General features: G+C 40.1%; 1 protein-coding gene across 5 annotated transcripts in view; it reads left to right on the top strand.

Annotated features, from left to right (window-relative positions):
- agrn (agrin) overlaps window positions 1-16886 on the top strand; it is a 240434-nt gene that overhangs the window by 111924 nt on the left and 111624 nt on the right. For all 5 annotated transcript variants that reach the window (XM_078798098.1, XM_058085205.2, XM_078798096.1 and 2 more), the window contains one exon: window positions 12051-12266. In XM_078798098.1, coding sequence (XP_078654224.1) covers window positions 12051-12266 — 216 coding nt within the window. The remainder of the gene's footprint in view (window positions 1-12050; window positions 12267-16886) is intronic.

Genomic DNA, 16886 nt, shown 5'->3' with positions numbered 1-16886 from the left:
TTAAGGATCTGCTCTATTCTAACAAGCAGACCATGGAGGGATGACCTATTGGTGTTGATGTAAGTGAGGTGTGGTAAACAATAGCAGGCAATCTGGTGCCTGTTTAAGTGGATGCAGACAGGAAATGCCTTGATTTTCTTTTTATTATAACCTTTTCTTCACCTATGTTTCTTCTTCTGCACGCTATGTCCTCTAATGAAGCTCCCTTAGCGCTACTGTTTACTTCTTATTTTCCGTACTTAGAAATAGTCTGGCCCTTTCATGCTCAATATTGAGTTTCCTTATTTTATGTTGCAATGGTAATGGTAATGGTTTAATTTCATTTGAACATGCATCAGATGACAATTGAATGCATCACATAATCAGTTCACAGTTCCACATGTCCAAAAGGAGTAGGAAGAAGCAAAGCTTATTAAATCCTACCCCTCCATCTGGTACTTTTACAATCAGTAACTGTTACATTTGTTCACTTCCTGCTTTCCTAATATAATTTTTTATTTATTTATTTATTTTAATTTAATTCAATTAAGTTTAATTTAATTGAAGTTTTTTTTATTTATTTTATTTTTTTATTTATTATTTTATTTATTTTTTTTATTATTTTATTTTTTATATTTATTTTTTTTTAATTTTTTGTCCCATACCAAAGTACAAGGTGATATGACCATCCAATGACATAATTTGACACTCTTTGCAATATGAACTTACAGTAGGAATAACAAAAAATAAGGTTTGTAATGGGGCTGCATGGTGGTCGAGTGGTTAGCTAGGAGTCCCGAGTTCAATTCCACCCTCGGCCATCTCTGTGTGGAGTTTGCATGTTCATGCGTGGGTTTTTTCTCCGGGTACTCCGGTTTCCTCCCACATTCCAAAAACATGCTAGGTTAATTGGCGACTCCAAATTGTCCATAGGTATGAATGTGAGTGTGAATGGTTCTTTGTCTATATGTGCCCTGTGATTGGCTGGCTGGCCACCAGTCCAGGGTGTACCGAAGACAGCTGGGATAGGCTCCAGCATCCCCCGCGACCCTTGTGAGGATAAGCGGTAGAAAATGAATTGGTCAATTGGTCAATCTCTCTAATGCTCTTGAGGACTTCCGCACAGCTGCCGAATTGTTTTATTATTTACACAAAATAAACACTAAAATAGTACACTAAAATTGTTACTTACAGCTTGCCCTCCATAGGTATGAATGTGAGTGTGAATGGTTGTTTGTCTATATGTGCCCTGTGATTGGCTGGCCACCAATCTCGCCCGAAGACAGCTGGAATAGGCTCCAGCACCCTCGCTACCCTCGTGAGGATAATGAATGCTATTCTTGCGTGCTTCCAATGAACGCCCTGTCCTTTTTACAGTTGAGGTAATCAAACCCACTCCAGCTGCTACTGTTGTCCACCCTCTCATTAACACCAGACAGTGGAACAAACAAAAGTTCCCCTTCTCTGGAGATGCCGTGAGGCCACCTGTGTGCATGACGGAAACTTTGCAGCTCCGCCCTTCCGACTGTATGATGCAAGACGCTCTGAGCTGATTGCTGGCTGTTGGCATGGAAACCCTCCGCCTCAGTGCCACAGCTCCAAGAATAGGAGCATATTAAATAGAAGGGTCAAGACATAGGCTACCATTAAAGTAAGACATCTATATTGCTTAGTATCAGCTGGGGGAAGAGTGGTGCCATTTATTGGCCAATAAGTGGAAGATGTCCCCCTGGAGGGATCCGGGCGTAATGAATTTAACGTCGTTCACCACTGATGTGGCGTTAACCCTTTACCAAAACACCATCCTCTTTCATTTCCTGAATGTCGTTAGCGGGCGCCGCTGATTAAATCCCATCACAACACGTTTGGCTTCACCTTAACGGGCTCTTCAACGTGTTTGCCATTTGGGCATCACCACCTCTGCTTGTCTTGCTGGATTTACAACATGTCACACCGTTCTCTCCCACCGGGCATCGTTTGGAAACGGATGTGAATACAAAACGAAGCATTGTGTGAACACAGGCGGCTCCCAAAACACACCCACGGTTAATAAATATGTGCATAACAGCATGTACAGCATGAAATAATATGGTGGTAAATACGCTATAATGAACGTCCATAGACAATTGAGGTTTGTACGTTTGGAAGTGAGCCCCTGAAAGAAGGTTGGGATGGCAGTTTTTTTTTCTAACACTGCTCACTGTGACATCATAATGACTTCCTGGGTACAAGCTCTTCCCCGCTGGGGGTTTGACCAAACACAGCAGAGTGAACCGAATAAATTCAAACAGACGGTTTTGGAAAAAGCCAAGGAAATACTGGACTAGGTGCAGATTCAAGAAGATCTACAGGGTCAGGCAAAATGATTTGTGGGTTAAATAAAAGGCAAATAAAGTAAAGAAACTAAAAAGTGTTTTTATTTTCCAAAAGTACATACATATAATGCCGTTCTGTTGATTTTGGTTTCAATGCAGAACCATTCATTCATTCATTCATCGAGAGGCGGGGTACACCCTGGACTGGTCGCCAGCCAATCACAGGACAATATATTCACAAATAACCATTCACACTCACATTCATACCTATGGACAATTTGGAGTCGCCAATTAACCTAGCATGTTTTTGGAACGTGGGAGGAAACCGGAGTACCCGGAGAAAAGCCACGCAGAGATGTCCGAGGGTGGAATTGAACTCGGGTCTCCTAGCTGTGAGGTCTGCGCACTAAACACTCCATCGCTGTGAAGCTTTTTGTGACACAATTGTAGGTTAAATAAAAGGAAAATAAAGTAAAGAAACAAAAAAGTGATTGTGGGGGGTGCTGGAGCCTATCCCAGCTGTCTTTGGGCGAGAGGGGGGGGGTACACTCTGGACTGGTCACCAGCCAGCCAATCACAGGGCACATATAGACAAACAACCATTCACACTCACATTCATACCTATGGACCAATTGGAGTCGTCAATTAACCTAGCATGTTTTTGGAATGTGGGAGGAAACCGGAGTACCCGGTCTGCGTGCTAACCACTCGACCGCCGTGCAGACATAAAAATGTCAAAATGAACTAAAAGACATTAAAAGATGATTAAATGTACTTCCTGTCCACATGTCCGGAACACATTTAGTGCGACAAACATGAGCACAAATCTTGTTTATGTTTTAAATGAATTGTTTTCTATGATTATAGCTCCTATATTGGTTAATATAAGTGCAAAGCTGACTGTAGGGGTGTTATTTTACCTATAGGAGGCTCTAATGTAAAAAAAAAAAAAATACATTTTTTTAGACAATCGTGAACAGGATTTCTTTGCTTTAAGAATCCTACTTTGTGGAAATGAACCTATCACAGTCGGGTCTGGAGCCATGTAAATTGAGACGTTACTGTATCACCTGTACAGGTGAACTTAATTTGACTGCAATGGAACATAGTATGATGTCATTTGAGCCACTAATGTTTTAGTTTGGGTATACACCTAATCAGAATAGAGGTTAATTTATGCTACATCTGTCCTTCCTGTCTTGTTTAATGTCTGAATCCCAGCAAGGATGAAGCATTACCTGCAAAAGATGTTTGCTCTAGCAAGTGCAAACTGGACATGCTGTTTTTTTTTCTTTCTTTTGCAATGGGATTTTCTTTCCCAGCGTTCAGCATGGGGAGAAAAAAAAACAAAACTAAGCAATAGCTTAGAATGGAAGTGCAGCTTGTAACGCTGCAGGGCTCCAGGGAGATTACCTACCACTCTTGGAGTACATGGGCCAGCAAACATGCACACGCACACTCATTTTCACTCTCCAAGACCTTTCGGACAAAGAAATGCAAAGCTTGTATTCACGCTGGAAATGGCACGGGTTTGTAATATTAATCAATAGTGAGTAAAAGCGTAAAAAGCTGCACGGCACAGCCATCCGGTCAATGTTGGACACAGCAGACTTTTGTAGTCTGCACACGCGGCCAATTCAACATTTAGAATCGAAGCACATCTCGACTTGTCCACTGAAGTGTATTTTTGTACCTTTGCTTGGACATGTCGGTATTGTACTCCACAGGGTCCACTTTGATGCAGCTGCCCGTTTTTGTCTTGTGGCCCTCAGTCTCTAATCTAATCTATAATCTAAGTTTACCCTGGACGCTACCTTAATATAGTCATTCATTCATTCATTTTCTACAACTTATCCTCACAAGGGTTGCGGCAGTGCTGGAGCCCATCCCAGCTGTCTTCGGGCGAGAGGCGGGGTACACCCTGGACTGGTTGCCAGTCAGCCAATCACAGGGCACATATAGACAAACAACCATTCACACTCACATTCATACCTATGGAGGGCAAGCTGTAAGTAACAATTTTAGTGTACTATTTTAGTGTTTATTTTGTGTAAATAATAATAAAACAATTCGGCAGCTGTGCGGAAGTCCTCAAGAGCATTAGAGAGATTGACCAATTGACCAATTCATTTTCTACCGCTTATCCTCACAAGGGTCGCGGGGGATGCTGGAGCCTATCCCAGCTGTCTTCGGTACACCCTGGACTGGTGGCCAGCCAATCACAGGACACATATAGACAAACAACCATTCACACTCATATTCATACCTATGGACAATTTGGAGTCGCCAAAAAGGGTGGAATTGAACTTGGGTCTCCTCGTTGTGAGGCCTGCACGCTAACCACTCAGCGCCGTGCACTTCTCTTTATTCATTCATTCATTCATTTTCTACAGCTTATCCTCACAAGGGTTGTGGCAGTGCTGGAGCCTATCCCAGCTGTCTTCGGGCGAGAAGTGGGGTACACCCTGGACTGGTGGCCAGCCAATCACAGGGCACATATAGACAAACAACCATTCACACTCATATTCATACCTATGGACAATTTGGAGTCGCCAAAAAGGGTGGAATTGAACTTGGGTCTCCTAGCTGTAATGGGTGAATGTGCTAATGTTGATTGAATCGATGATTAATCGATTATCCAATTAATCAACAACTATTTTGGTATTTGAATTAATCATTTTTTGGATTACATGATGTAAACATGTTCTGATTTCAGCCTCTCAGGTGTCTCTCAGAAAATGCATGCACGGGGAGAACATGCAAACTCCACACAGAGATGGAATTGAACTTGGGTCCCCTAGCTCTGAGGCCTGCACGCTAACCGCTTATCCCACTTTACTACAGATATCCTTAAACATGTGTTAATTAATAGCAAGAACCAACTAGAAATGGGTGAATGTGCTAATGTTGATTGAATCGATGATTAATCGATTATCCAATTAATCAACAACTATTTTGGTATTTGAATTAATCTTTTTTTGGATTACATGATGTAAATCCATTCATCAAAACAACAAGCATCATCTTCCACGACTAAGAAAATCATTTTGACAGCCTTAATGTTGTTCCATCTTTATTACTCCATAGTCTCCTCTTGCTTGTAACCGTCCATTTCTGGCTGCTCCTTCCGGCTGTTCAACATGAGCTAATGTCCACAGTCTCAACATTGCTGCAGCGGTCTTTAGTTTTGTTGGCTTGCCGTCATGCTTCTTTTGGATAAAAACATGTAATCCATATAATCTCTTTCTATATTACAGTGCGGTAATATACTCCAAAGTCTCCATGTTGCCCTCATTCTCTGTAAGAATGCAAGTACCTGCTAGAAATATCTGGAAATTATAAAAAATAAAGGCACATGCTAATGTTAGCTTACACGGGACTCTGCTTTAATATACTCCACAGTCTCTACTTTGCACTTGTTTTTCTTCTGTCTGCCCTCAGTCTCCTCTTGGATAAAACTATATGAAATGTAGCTTGTATGCTTGTCGTTTTTTGTAGTTTTTAGCATTGTTTGTTTTAATGATTTGGTGTCTTTGTGAAGAGACAGGGGACATTGCTTCCCATGCTTCCATGTATAGGAAACGAAGTACTTTCATCTGCTACTGCAGAGTACATGTATTCTGGTGATGGGAATTCTGATGAATACCGGTGAATTTGAATGCATCGGAAAAACTTTCCCCTATACGGCTTAAATGAACAAGGCTGGGACTTTGGGGACTCCTCGTCATCGGTTGCATAGATTATTTTGGTAGGAGTAAAAAGAAGCTGTAGAGGTTGTATACATTATGCATGGACGTTGGAGTACTCCTTCCTGTTCAGCCCTGTTCACATGAGAATTTAGTAGCTCTGTCATGCACTGCGATAGGCAGCAACACCACGACGTTTTTATGACATTTATATTTGTTATGTTGAAAACTGCTGTGTTCTTTGTCATGGAAAGTCATGAAAACAATATGGCCGAACACGAGCTGCTTTTGAAATGATTGCATCATATTGGCTTTTTAGTAGAGCGCAGAGCTGAAAAATAATTTAGAATTTTATTCCTACGTGTTAATCATGAAGAGGTAGTAAATGTTGAGACATTCATAATTATTTCATGGACCTATGTGTATATATGTGTGTGTGTATATATATATATAAGTATATATATACTTATATATGTATGTATATATACTTATATGTATGTGTATATGTATGTATATATATATGTACTTTTGCCCCCATTTTTAATGATTGTGTTTTTTTTTATGTTCCAATGTTCTTGTTTTTTGTAATATTTTTACTTCATTCCCACAACATAATTTCCCCAAACCTGTTTTGTTTTTTTCTCAGAAAATTCTTTGGGGTTTTTTTTCCTCCATTTTTTTTTCTTTACTTTCTTCATGTAAAAGTTCTACTTAGTGCCATATATTATTATTCGGACTTTATTCTCATAACTTTTCCCATCACCTAATTTTCCAAAAATGGCAACTTTGTTTTATTTGTTTCTCATAATATTACTACTTTAATACAACAATTTATGCTACCAAAATGACTTTTTGGAGGTAATATTATAATGTTATTCTTGACTTTCTCTTCTTAGTTTTCACATTTTTCCTGTAATATTTTGACTTTATTCTCGGAATATCACTGCTGATCTTTCAGTTGATGCTATTGTTGTGTTTTTTTCATTTTTAGTTCTTGTTTGAAAAATTATTATTATTTAACGTGTCTTCGGTCAATAAGAAACAAAACATCAAATAAAACATCTGTAACTTTTGAGTGTTTGTCCGAATTACCACGATATTTGCTGCACATCTTCAGGTGACTGACTAACACACGTATAACATTTTTGCCCGAGATTGCTTGAAAAACATTGGTGCTATCAAACATAAACATCTTTGCAGTGGCACCTCCGGGACCAGTTCTAGGCCACCTGTCCCATGATTCTAAAACAATGAGGATATCTGTATTACCTTTAAAGCAAACTAGAAATCTCACAAACAGATCATATGATTTATGAATATTGTAAGAACACCGTTTATGGTTACATTTTCCGGAACACTTTCCTTTTATTGCATTTGTTTCTCTGTAAAGTGATATCTTTACTATCTCAAGGATAAGTCCACCTGATCCCATCCATCTCCGACATTCCCAAAGATCACCTGTCAATGAAACTGGCTCAGAGCCAGTACAACATATTTATTGTTGGCAATGTTTATAGGGGGGGGCGTGTTGTTATTTTAACCTTGGTGTCCATGTTAAATAGCTTCTGTCTTCTTTGCGGTAATCGCCACGTAGAACATCCAAACCCCTCACCCCCACCCAGAGGAAGGAACTCGATATGCGGTTTGTACGCTCAGTCCAATGTACACACCTGATACTTTGGTTTTGACCAAGCCCGCTGGTGTGGTGTCAATCTTTGTTCACTGGGATCAGCTCCAGGCTAAAGTCACATTGGACAAAAACTAAAATATTGCTGAAGAGATTTGGTTACAACCCGTCCAGGTGGCGTGTTAACTAGTCACTAGTGTCCACGTATACATGGACCCAAAAATTCCAATTGCATTCGGTTTATTTGCTCAAACGGAAAGAATGTAACCTTTGTATACACCTCATTCCGAAAGAAAAGTGCCAATCCGAATGAACATATAATGGGATTCCCAGGGGTGGAATATTCCTCAATCTGAGGTATCTTGTACCCGCTCAAACGGAAAGTTGTCAGACTGCGTTCTTCTTCTTCTGTTGTTTATTGGGGGTTGGCAACAGAATCTAAACCCTTCTATACTTTATTCAGAATTCAGTTTTTATTAAAAAAGAAAATATATATCTATATAAAACATGTCTCAAGTTTAATTATAAAATACTAGCAAGATTGAATTTGATCTTTTCCTGTTTAAATTTATCCCGGGTACGTTCTTTCATTGCATGCTCAGATATGACATAACACGCAGTTCTACGGTTTTAAATCGGCACTGGACCGCTGCGGAAAGTTTGTTTTTGATCCAAACTAAATTTCAAGACTGGACAAACGGAAAAACTGACTATATGGAGTTATTCCAACAAGTGAAAGAATAACTCGAGGAAGTCGGTATCACGTGATGTTGATGTTTACGTTTTACTGCGTATGCCCCATTGACTATTCTGGTTGATTATAGCGGCACATGTAGACAAAGATTGGAATATTGCTTTCCATGGATACCATTGTTTTTGGAAAAGTCATTAGGAAAGATTTCATTCGGAAAGAGGAAAAACTCCTCATGTAAACATGGATAGTGAAAATGCCCCCTGACGAAGCAAATGTATGTTTTTGCATAACTTTAAGATACATAAGATATACCTTTACTAGTAGGGAATTAGAAATTCGTCAGTAAAAGTCCAAAAACACAAACAATGGCAGATAAAGTGCAAAATAAGAAGTTACATACACAATTTACAGTTGTGTTCATATTGGCCAAACCACAGGTTATTGCACGGTTATTGCACATTTACTGCACAGGATTTTTTGAGCGGGAAGTTCAGCTCATGACAATTTTTTTTCATTTTTATTGAATGTTTCTCTTTTTAGCATATTGTGACCTACACCGAATTACTTGGCAGGCCTTCAGGCTGCATTTTAAGATGTGTAGCGAAGCATACTTGTCAGAAATAGATCCAGATTGCATCTATACGTTACACATTCAACACTCAACACACAAGATGTGACAAGCAGTTGATGTTTGCTAAATACAAGGATGAAGAGTCTTGAACCAGTCATGATGTGCTATATATATCACTATATTGACACTTACTATGGTACACATTATGTCATTGGATGCTCATATCACCTCATACTTTGGTACGAGGTACATTATTAAAAAAAACCTTAAACTGTATTATGGAAAGCAGGAAGTGAACAAATGTAACAGTTACTGATTGTAAAAGTAAACTGTATTATGGAAAGCAGGAAGTGAACAAATGTAACAGTTACTGATTGTAAAAGTAAACTGTATTATGGAAAGCAGGAAGTGAACAAATGTAACAGTTACTGATTGTGAAAGTAAACTATTATGGAAAGCAGGAAGTGAACAAATGAAACAGTTACTGATTGTAAAAGTAAACTGTATTATGGAAAGCAGGAAGTGAACAAATGTAACAGTTACTGATTGTAAAAGTAAACTATTATGGAAAGCAGGAAGTGAACAAATGAAACAGTTACTGATTGTAAAAGTAAACTATTATGGAAAGCAGGAAGTGAACAAATGTAACAGTTACTGATTCTAAAAGTAAACTGTATTACGGAAAGCAGGAAGTGAACAAATGTAACAGTTACTGATTGTAAAAGTAAACTGTAGTACGGAAAGCAGGAAGTGAACAAATGTAACAGTTACTGATTGTAAAAGTAAACTGTATTACGGAAAGCAGGAAGTGAACAAATGTAACAGTTACTGATTGTAAAAGTAAACTGTATTATGGAAAGCAGGAAGTGAACAAATGAAACAGTTACTGATTGTAAAAGCAAACTATTATGGAAAGCAGGAAGTGAACAAATGTACATAACAGTTACTGATTGTAAAAGTACCAGATGGAGGGGTAGGATTTAATAAGCTGTGCTTCTTCCAACTCCTTTCGGACATGTGGAACTGTGAACTGATTATGTGATGCATTCAATTGTAATCTGATGCATGTTCAAATGAAATAAAAAACATTAGCATTACCAAGATAATAGGAGGGAATGGACTCATCTTCACATTGGAATGTCAAATGTAGCGCCACACAAACATAAACAGACAAGAACACATCATCTAATCGGGTGAAGAACCTCATCCTGGGATATATTTCTTGTGTGGAACAGTCAAAAATGTAGCCACAGTGACAACGATGTCCTCATAATAAAAGGTGGGATGTCAAGAGTGGTACCACACACACACACACACACACACTCTGACATCTTTTCCCCAGATACAAAAGAGACTGAGCTCAGGTAGCTGTCAGTCACCTACTGGGAAAAGTCGACATGTGTGTGCACACACTCTCAGGATAGAGTAAGATGCCTTCGGGAGATGTTGGACTGGCTGTACAGATACACACACTGTGTGTGTGTGTGTGTGTGTGTATGAGATTGTCTATCTACTTCAGTGGACACGCTGTCCTGCATTAAGTCCAGGCCTGGAAACCAGTGATAAGACGTATTGGTATCTCCGTGCAAGTGTGTGTTAATGTGACATGTTTATCCATCGGCATAGATACGAACTCGCTCTACGATATTTTTTTTTTTTCCCAGCGTGAATTTTGTTGTGTGGATAAAGTTAAGGTACCTTTGAGCGTTACAGCAAGGACGCCGCCCCGCCAGCTGGCTCCAGAGCTTTCCCCTCAAAGCGAGTGCGGAGCGGGACCAGCTGGTGCTGCCACAACGCGGGTCAATTAGTTTCTAACTTGATGGTTTATGTGGGTAAGAAAAAGTACGACACGAGCTTGCTTGGTTTGTGCTTTGTTGTCATGGCGTTGCTTTCGAGTCGCTTCATTACCTCCGCCAAGGACGTTATGTTTTCATCTGAGGTTGTTTGTTCGCAGAATGATGGAAAAAATGCTTTGTTTTTGTAGCGAGATGGGCTAATCTGGTACCAATTTTGCTTTTTCATGTTTTTCATTTTTGCTACCTTTGCATCGCTCTCCTATGGTTGCCAGATGTGTGGTCTAGAAAAAAAATGCTGTGGCTGTAGGCAACAGCAGTAGCTGAATTTGAAGTGGTCAGCATCTACCAAGATTAATCTACCTCTGCATGCACTATAAAATGAACTGCTATTACAATATTGGCTGTGTTGCTCAATATGCTTGTTAATAAGTGACCATTTACTCATTCATTCATCACGAGGGTTGCGGGGCATGCTGGAGCCTATCCCAGCAGTCTTCGAGTTAGAGGCAGGGTACAGCCCAGACTGGTGGCCAGCCAATCACAGGGCAGATATAGACAAACAACCATTCACACTCACATTCATACCTATGGACAATTTGGAGTCGCTAATTAACCTAGCATGTTTTTGGAATATTCCTAGGCTGCACGGTGTTCGAGTGGTTAGCGTGCACTCACAGCTAGGCCCTCGAGTTCAATCCCAGCCTCGGCCATCTCTGTGTGGAGTTTGCATGTTCTCCGGTTTACTCCGGGTACTCCGGTTTCCTCCCACATTCCAAAAACATGCTAGGTTAATTGCCGACTCCAAATTGTCCATAGGTATGAATGTGAGTGTGAATGGTTGTTTGTCTATATGTGCCCTGTGATTGGCTGGCCACCAGTCCAGGGTGTACCCCGCCTCTTGCCCCAAGACAGCTGGGATAGACTCCAGCACACCCGAGACCCTTGTGAGGACAAGCGGTAGAAAATGAATGGATGTTCTTTCAAGGATGTTCCGATTAAATGAATAATATAGGCAAGTGGAACAATCATAATTCTGACACATATAATATGTTTATTGCGAGATTATCATTAATAACTGGTGGAAGGAGGAATAGCATGTATATTGACATCAACTGTATGTTGTGGTTACGCATGAGTGAGGTTCATTGGCTTTGTTGATCATTTAAGTTTTTCACTTTATATCTATATTTATATGCATGCAGTTATCGTTTATAACTGGTGGGCGGAACAATCATAGTAATTATATGATACATGTCCGCCTCTCGCCCGAAGACAGCTGGGATAGGCTCCAGCGCCCCCTACAACTCTGAGGATAAGCGGTAGAAAATGATTGAATGTATGAATTAATGTTCCTAAATCTTTTTTTGTTGTTGTATCCACAGGCTGCCGAGGGATGCTGTGCGGTTTTGGCGCCGTTTGTGAGCGAGACCCCAGCGACCCCAGCGAGGCCCGGTGCATTTGCAAGAGGGTGGATTGCCCGTCCTTGGTGGCGCCCGTCTGCGGCTCCGATTCGTCGACCTACTCGAATGAGTGCGAGCTGGAGAAAGCCCAGTGCCACACCCAGCGCCGCATCAAGGTGCTACGCAAGGGTCCCTGCTGTAAGTCGCTATCGCTAACCCAAAGCACCCTCTACTGACTGAACCAGCATTTGCTATGTGAGCTACTGTGCTAACATTACACTTGATCAAACTATGAGCTCCCACGTCTGTAGTTGTAGTTGACAGAGCTCCGGGCTTTATTTAAGGATGCATAGCGAAGCATGTTCTCCCCGTGCATGCGTGGATTTTCTCCGGGTATTCCAGTTTCCTCCCACATTCGAAAAACATGCTAGGTTAATTGGTCACTCCAAATTGTCCATAGGTATGAATGTGAGTGTGAATGGTTGTTTGTCTATATGTGCCCTGTGATTGGCTGGCCACCAGTCCCAGGGTGTACCCCAGCTGGGATAGGCTCCAGCACACCCGAGACCCTTTTGAGGACAAGTGGTAGAAATGTTCTTTCAAGAATGTCATAATTCTGACACATATAATATGTTTATTGCGAGATGGTTATCATTGATAACTGGTGGAAGGAGGAATAACATTTATGTTGACATCGACTGTATGTTGTGGTTCATTGGCTTTGTTGATCATTTAAGTTTTTCACTTTAAATCTATATTTATATGCATGCAGTTATCATTTATAACTGGTGGGCGGAACAATCATAGTAATTATATGATGTGCTTGAGTGTATCGTGGGCTTTGACCTTGTAGTTTATTTCGAGTCTGTTTGTTTCAAGTCCGCCTCTCGCCCGAAGACAGCTGGGATAGGCTCCAGCAACCAGCGAAGCATAGCGAAGCCTACGCACTATATCAGTTGTATAGAAATTAACAATGCAATTGTATACAAAATCCTACCAAATCCTTGCAAGAACAGTCACCAGTCATTTTCATAAGAGGCCATCATTTTCCGTCCTTTTTGACTGTTGCCTTAATAAAAGGTGATGATGTGAGGAAAAAGACACATCGTTCTTTCGGTGACTTCACTCCTGATAGGATGAGGTGAGTTGATTTGAATCGGACATGACAGCCTCTCAGTATTCGAGCCACTTCATTTACCTCAGCAAAAACCTGCCAATCTCTTTGGAAACAAGTGAATGAGGCCATTTGCCATGGAAGCGCAACTGACACCACTTTTTTGGAATTCTCACCTTGTTCACCTTGGGAAGGCTTTCTCTTGACCCCAATCTGCCTGGAAAGTATAATCTAGTCATCGATACAGTGACCTGGGAAGACCTGTCGATACCGTCTGAATGTAGCAAACGAGAGAGGCTTTCCTTTGACTGTTGCTTGGTTCAATCCCTCGCTATACAATACTTATTTTAGTATAGTCAATCGTGCCGTTTGGAAACAAGTTGGGAAAGTAAATAAGCCATGTCCTAACCATAGACAAAATTATTTTAGTCTATTATCTTTGTGGACAATATTCAGTAAGACAGAAACTGCATCTTTGTATTCAAAAATTGTGTATCCCAACATTCATTCATTCATTTTCTACTGTTTATCCTCGTGGGGGGTGCTGGAGCCTATCCCACATGTCTTCGGGCATACATACATACATACATACATACATACATACATACATACATACACCCTGGACTGGTCGCCAGCCAATCACAGGGCACATATAGACAAACAACCATTCACACTCACATTCATACCTATGAACAATTTGGAGTCGCCAATTAACCTAGCATGTTTTTGGAATGTGGGAGGAAACCAGAGTGGTTAAATTTATATATGGCTAAAATATATATGGCCTTTTTTCCCTTTTTTTTTTTGTTGAGAACTGATATTTTGCCGAAACTTAGTTACCTTAGCTAGAAGTACATTCACTTTTAGGGTTAAAATAGAATTTACTTAAAGTCATTGTGTGTAGTTTTGCTTTGTTTTAGTTTTATTGTACTGTTTTTAAACTTCTTTTTGTGCTCGTGTGACAGTAGAATGCAAAAAATGCAGTTTAAGAAGTATGTTTTTATGTTGTTTAAGTACTCTGCAAGCTTCATTATACAGTGGTTAACTTCTTTTTACACTTAACAGTTAAGTATATTAAAAACTACAGTATGTGAACCTTTTGGAGTCTATTTGAACAATTTGGAGTTGCCAATTAACCTAGCATGTTTTTGGAATGTGGGAGGAGTACCCGGAGAAAACCCACGCATGCGCAGGGAGAACATGCAAACTCCACCTAGGGTGGAATTGAACCTGGGTTTCCTTGCTGTGTAGCCTGCGCGCTAACCACTCGGCCCTATCCCACCAAGATATCAAATGTAAATTTGAAATAGCCACGAACCAAACAATCTCCACCCTGCAAAGAGGTCTCTAAAAGGTCAGCATTCAGTGGAGAAGAATCCTCTGTAATCAGGAATTACGCATGCAAATTAGCACGCTCAGCCATACGATCCACTTTCCCTTCCTCATTTGCCTCCTTAAGATAACATCTCTGCTTTTTCTCGCTGTTGCTGTCATAAGCACAAGATAGGCACAAACACAAACTAATCACATTTCTCAGAGGGGATTGTCTAACACATTTATGCAAGCTCACACGAACACACAAGAGGGTCAAGAGGTCACGGTATGCAACTCCTTTCCCTGCTCTCATTTCCCCAAGGCCTTCAATCTTGTTTGGTATTCATCACCATAAGTCGTCCGGACTAAATACGTAGCGTGTGCATGGATGCAGTGCTCATGCCTCATGCATCATACATTAAATAGACATTTGTTGTGAAGCTCTGTCATCTTCACAAACATTTGCTGCTGTATTTTCCCCGCATAAAATTCACAAGAGGACTGCAGATGTCCGTCTCTGTGTAAGCAAGCTGCACTATTGACCTGTTGGTCCAAAAAAAAAAAATAGCTGGAAATCATACAAAATGTTGCACTAAAAATGCTGCATTGAATGGAAAGTGGCTACTCGGGTGCCAATTTAATGAAAAAACACAGTAAAACAACAAAAGCGAAGCACTCTTATAAAATGTGGAGTAGGGCCTCAACACACTCCACGCAACCACTGCGTGATTGTGCTGAAAAAAAATGCTATTTGCTTTTTTGTTTTTGCTATAATTTGTCTATTATTTACAATGTACTACACTGTTTTAATTAAGTTATTAAAATAATAAATAATACATAATTCTATTAAATTACTGTTTTCAGGACTAGAGCTGCAACGATTATTTGGATAATTTGAATATCTTGATTACAAAAAATAGTTTCAAGGAATTGGAAACATATTGGGATTTGGGATCCAACACTAATTGTTAAAAGCGGACATTTTAAAAAGATAAATTAAACTCTCATCCTGTTTATCAAGTCCTATAAAGGTAAATTAGCAGCTAGCGGTAAAACATCGGAAGTCCTCCGAAGCAGTTGGGAGTGTGACCAATCACAGTGGAGTTGGAATACATTAAAATAGGCCGTTTACGCAGGAAGCACAGAAAGCCAAAGAAATACGACTGGAATAGGTGCAGATTCTGGAAGATCTACAAAGTTTTCTGTACTGGTTATTGTGTGTAGCTGCTCTACAGTGGTCCACAACTTCATACAACGGGTTGAAAAATTAGTACAATAGGTTCGCTTGACTGCAGCTCTTAAATGGTCAATTACTGTTGCGCTCAAAGTCTCACCACAATTATATAAAAATTATAATATTTTTTTTGTTGGCCACTTACTTGATGCCTGTTGTATATCGTGACTATAATGAAATTCCACACAAGCCCCATTATAAAGTATTGTGGCTTAGATTTAGTATTAATCACCACAACGACCCTACATAAACAAGAGCAGTATTTTGTGTTTGATTTATGCAAATCACATTAAAATTTAATTGTGGAAATCGCGTGGGTGGTCTGCATGTTTATAAAAAAGGGTTTGTTTTGTTCATAATTACAAAACAACTAGTCCTCCTCAATGCCCGGCAAAAAAAAAGAAGTCTGCTATCTCCTCTAAGGATTTTGAGCTCAAAAAGGTCAGAGGCCACATATATTATTCTGTTGTAAATTATTTTGTTTTAAATGTAATGTTTAATACAGGCACTGTTCAGGGCAGACTTCGTGTTGGAATGTTTTGAACCAGGCAACTTGCGGGGCAACTATGGGGTCCTCAGTAGGACCACAGCCTAGCCATTAGGACACTCAAGAAGCTTGTTCTTGTACCATATGCCTGTTAGTGCTTTACGTTGGTGATAAAGGTGAGTTAATGGGCTGTTAACGATCGTTCGCGATCGTATTTATATGCAAATTAGGCGGCGAATATCGCTCGTTGTTTTTGTATGCACCTGTGTATTATGCTAACGTTTGAAGTGCTAGCTAACCTGTTGGCGCCCTTTTCGTGGTGAAGCCTAATACCTTATGTGTGTGTGTAAATTAGCAAGTGGTCCTCTAAGCTTGCAAGTTTAGCGTTCTTGATAAAGGTGAGTTAATGGGCTGCTAACGACCGTTCGCAGTCGTATTTATATGCAAATTAGGCGGCGAATATCGCTCGTTGTTTTTGTATGCACCTGTGTATTATGCTAACGTTTGAAGTGCTAGCTAACCTGTTGGCGCCCTTTTCGTGGTGAAGCCTAATACCTTATGTGTGTGTGTGTAAATTAGCAAGTGGTCCTCTAAGCTTGCAAGTTTAGCGTTCTTGATAAAGGTGAGTTAATGGGCTGCTAACGACCGTTCGCAGTCGTATTTATATGC

Source organism: Doryrhamphus excisus, linkage group LG17, assembly GCF_037039965.1.
Source record: "Doryrhamphus excisus strain RoL-2023G ecotype Guam linkage group LG17, RoL_Dexc_Guam_v1.1, whole genome shotgun sequence".
NCBI lineage: Eukaryota > Metazoa > Chordata > Actinopteri > Syngnathiformes > Syngnathidae > Doryrhamphus > Doryrhamphus excisus.
This window is presented reverse-complemented; position numbering and strand designations above follow the sequence as displayed.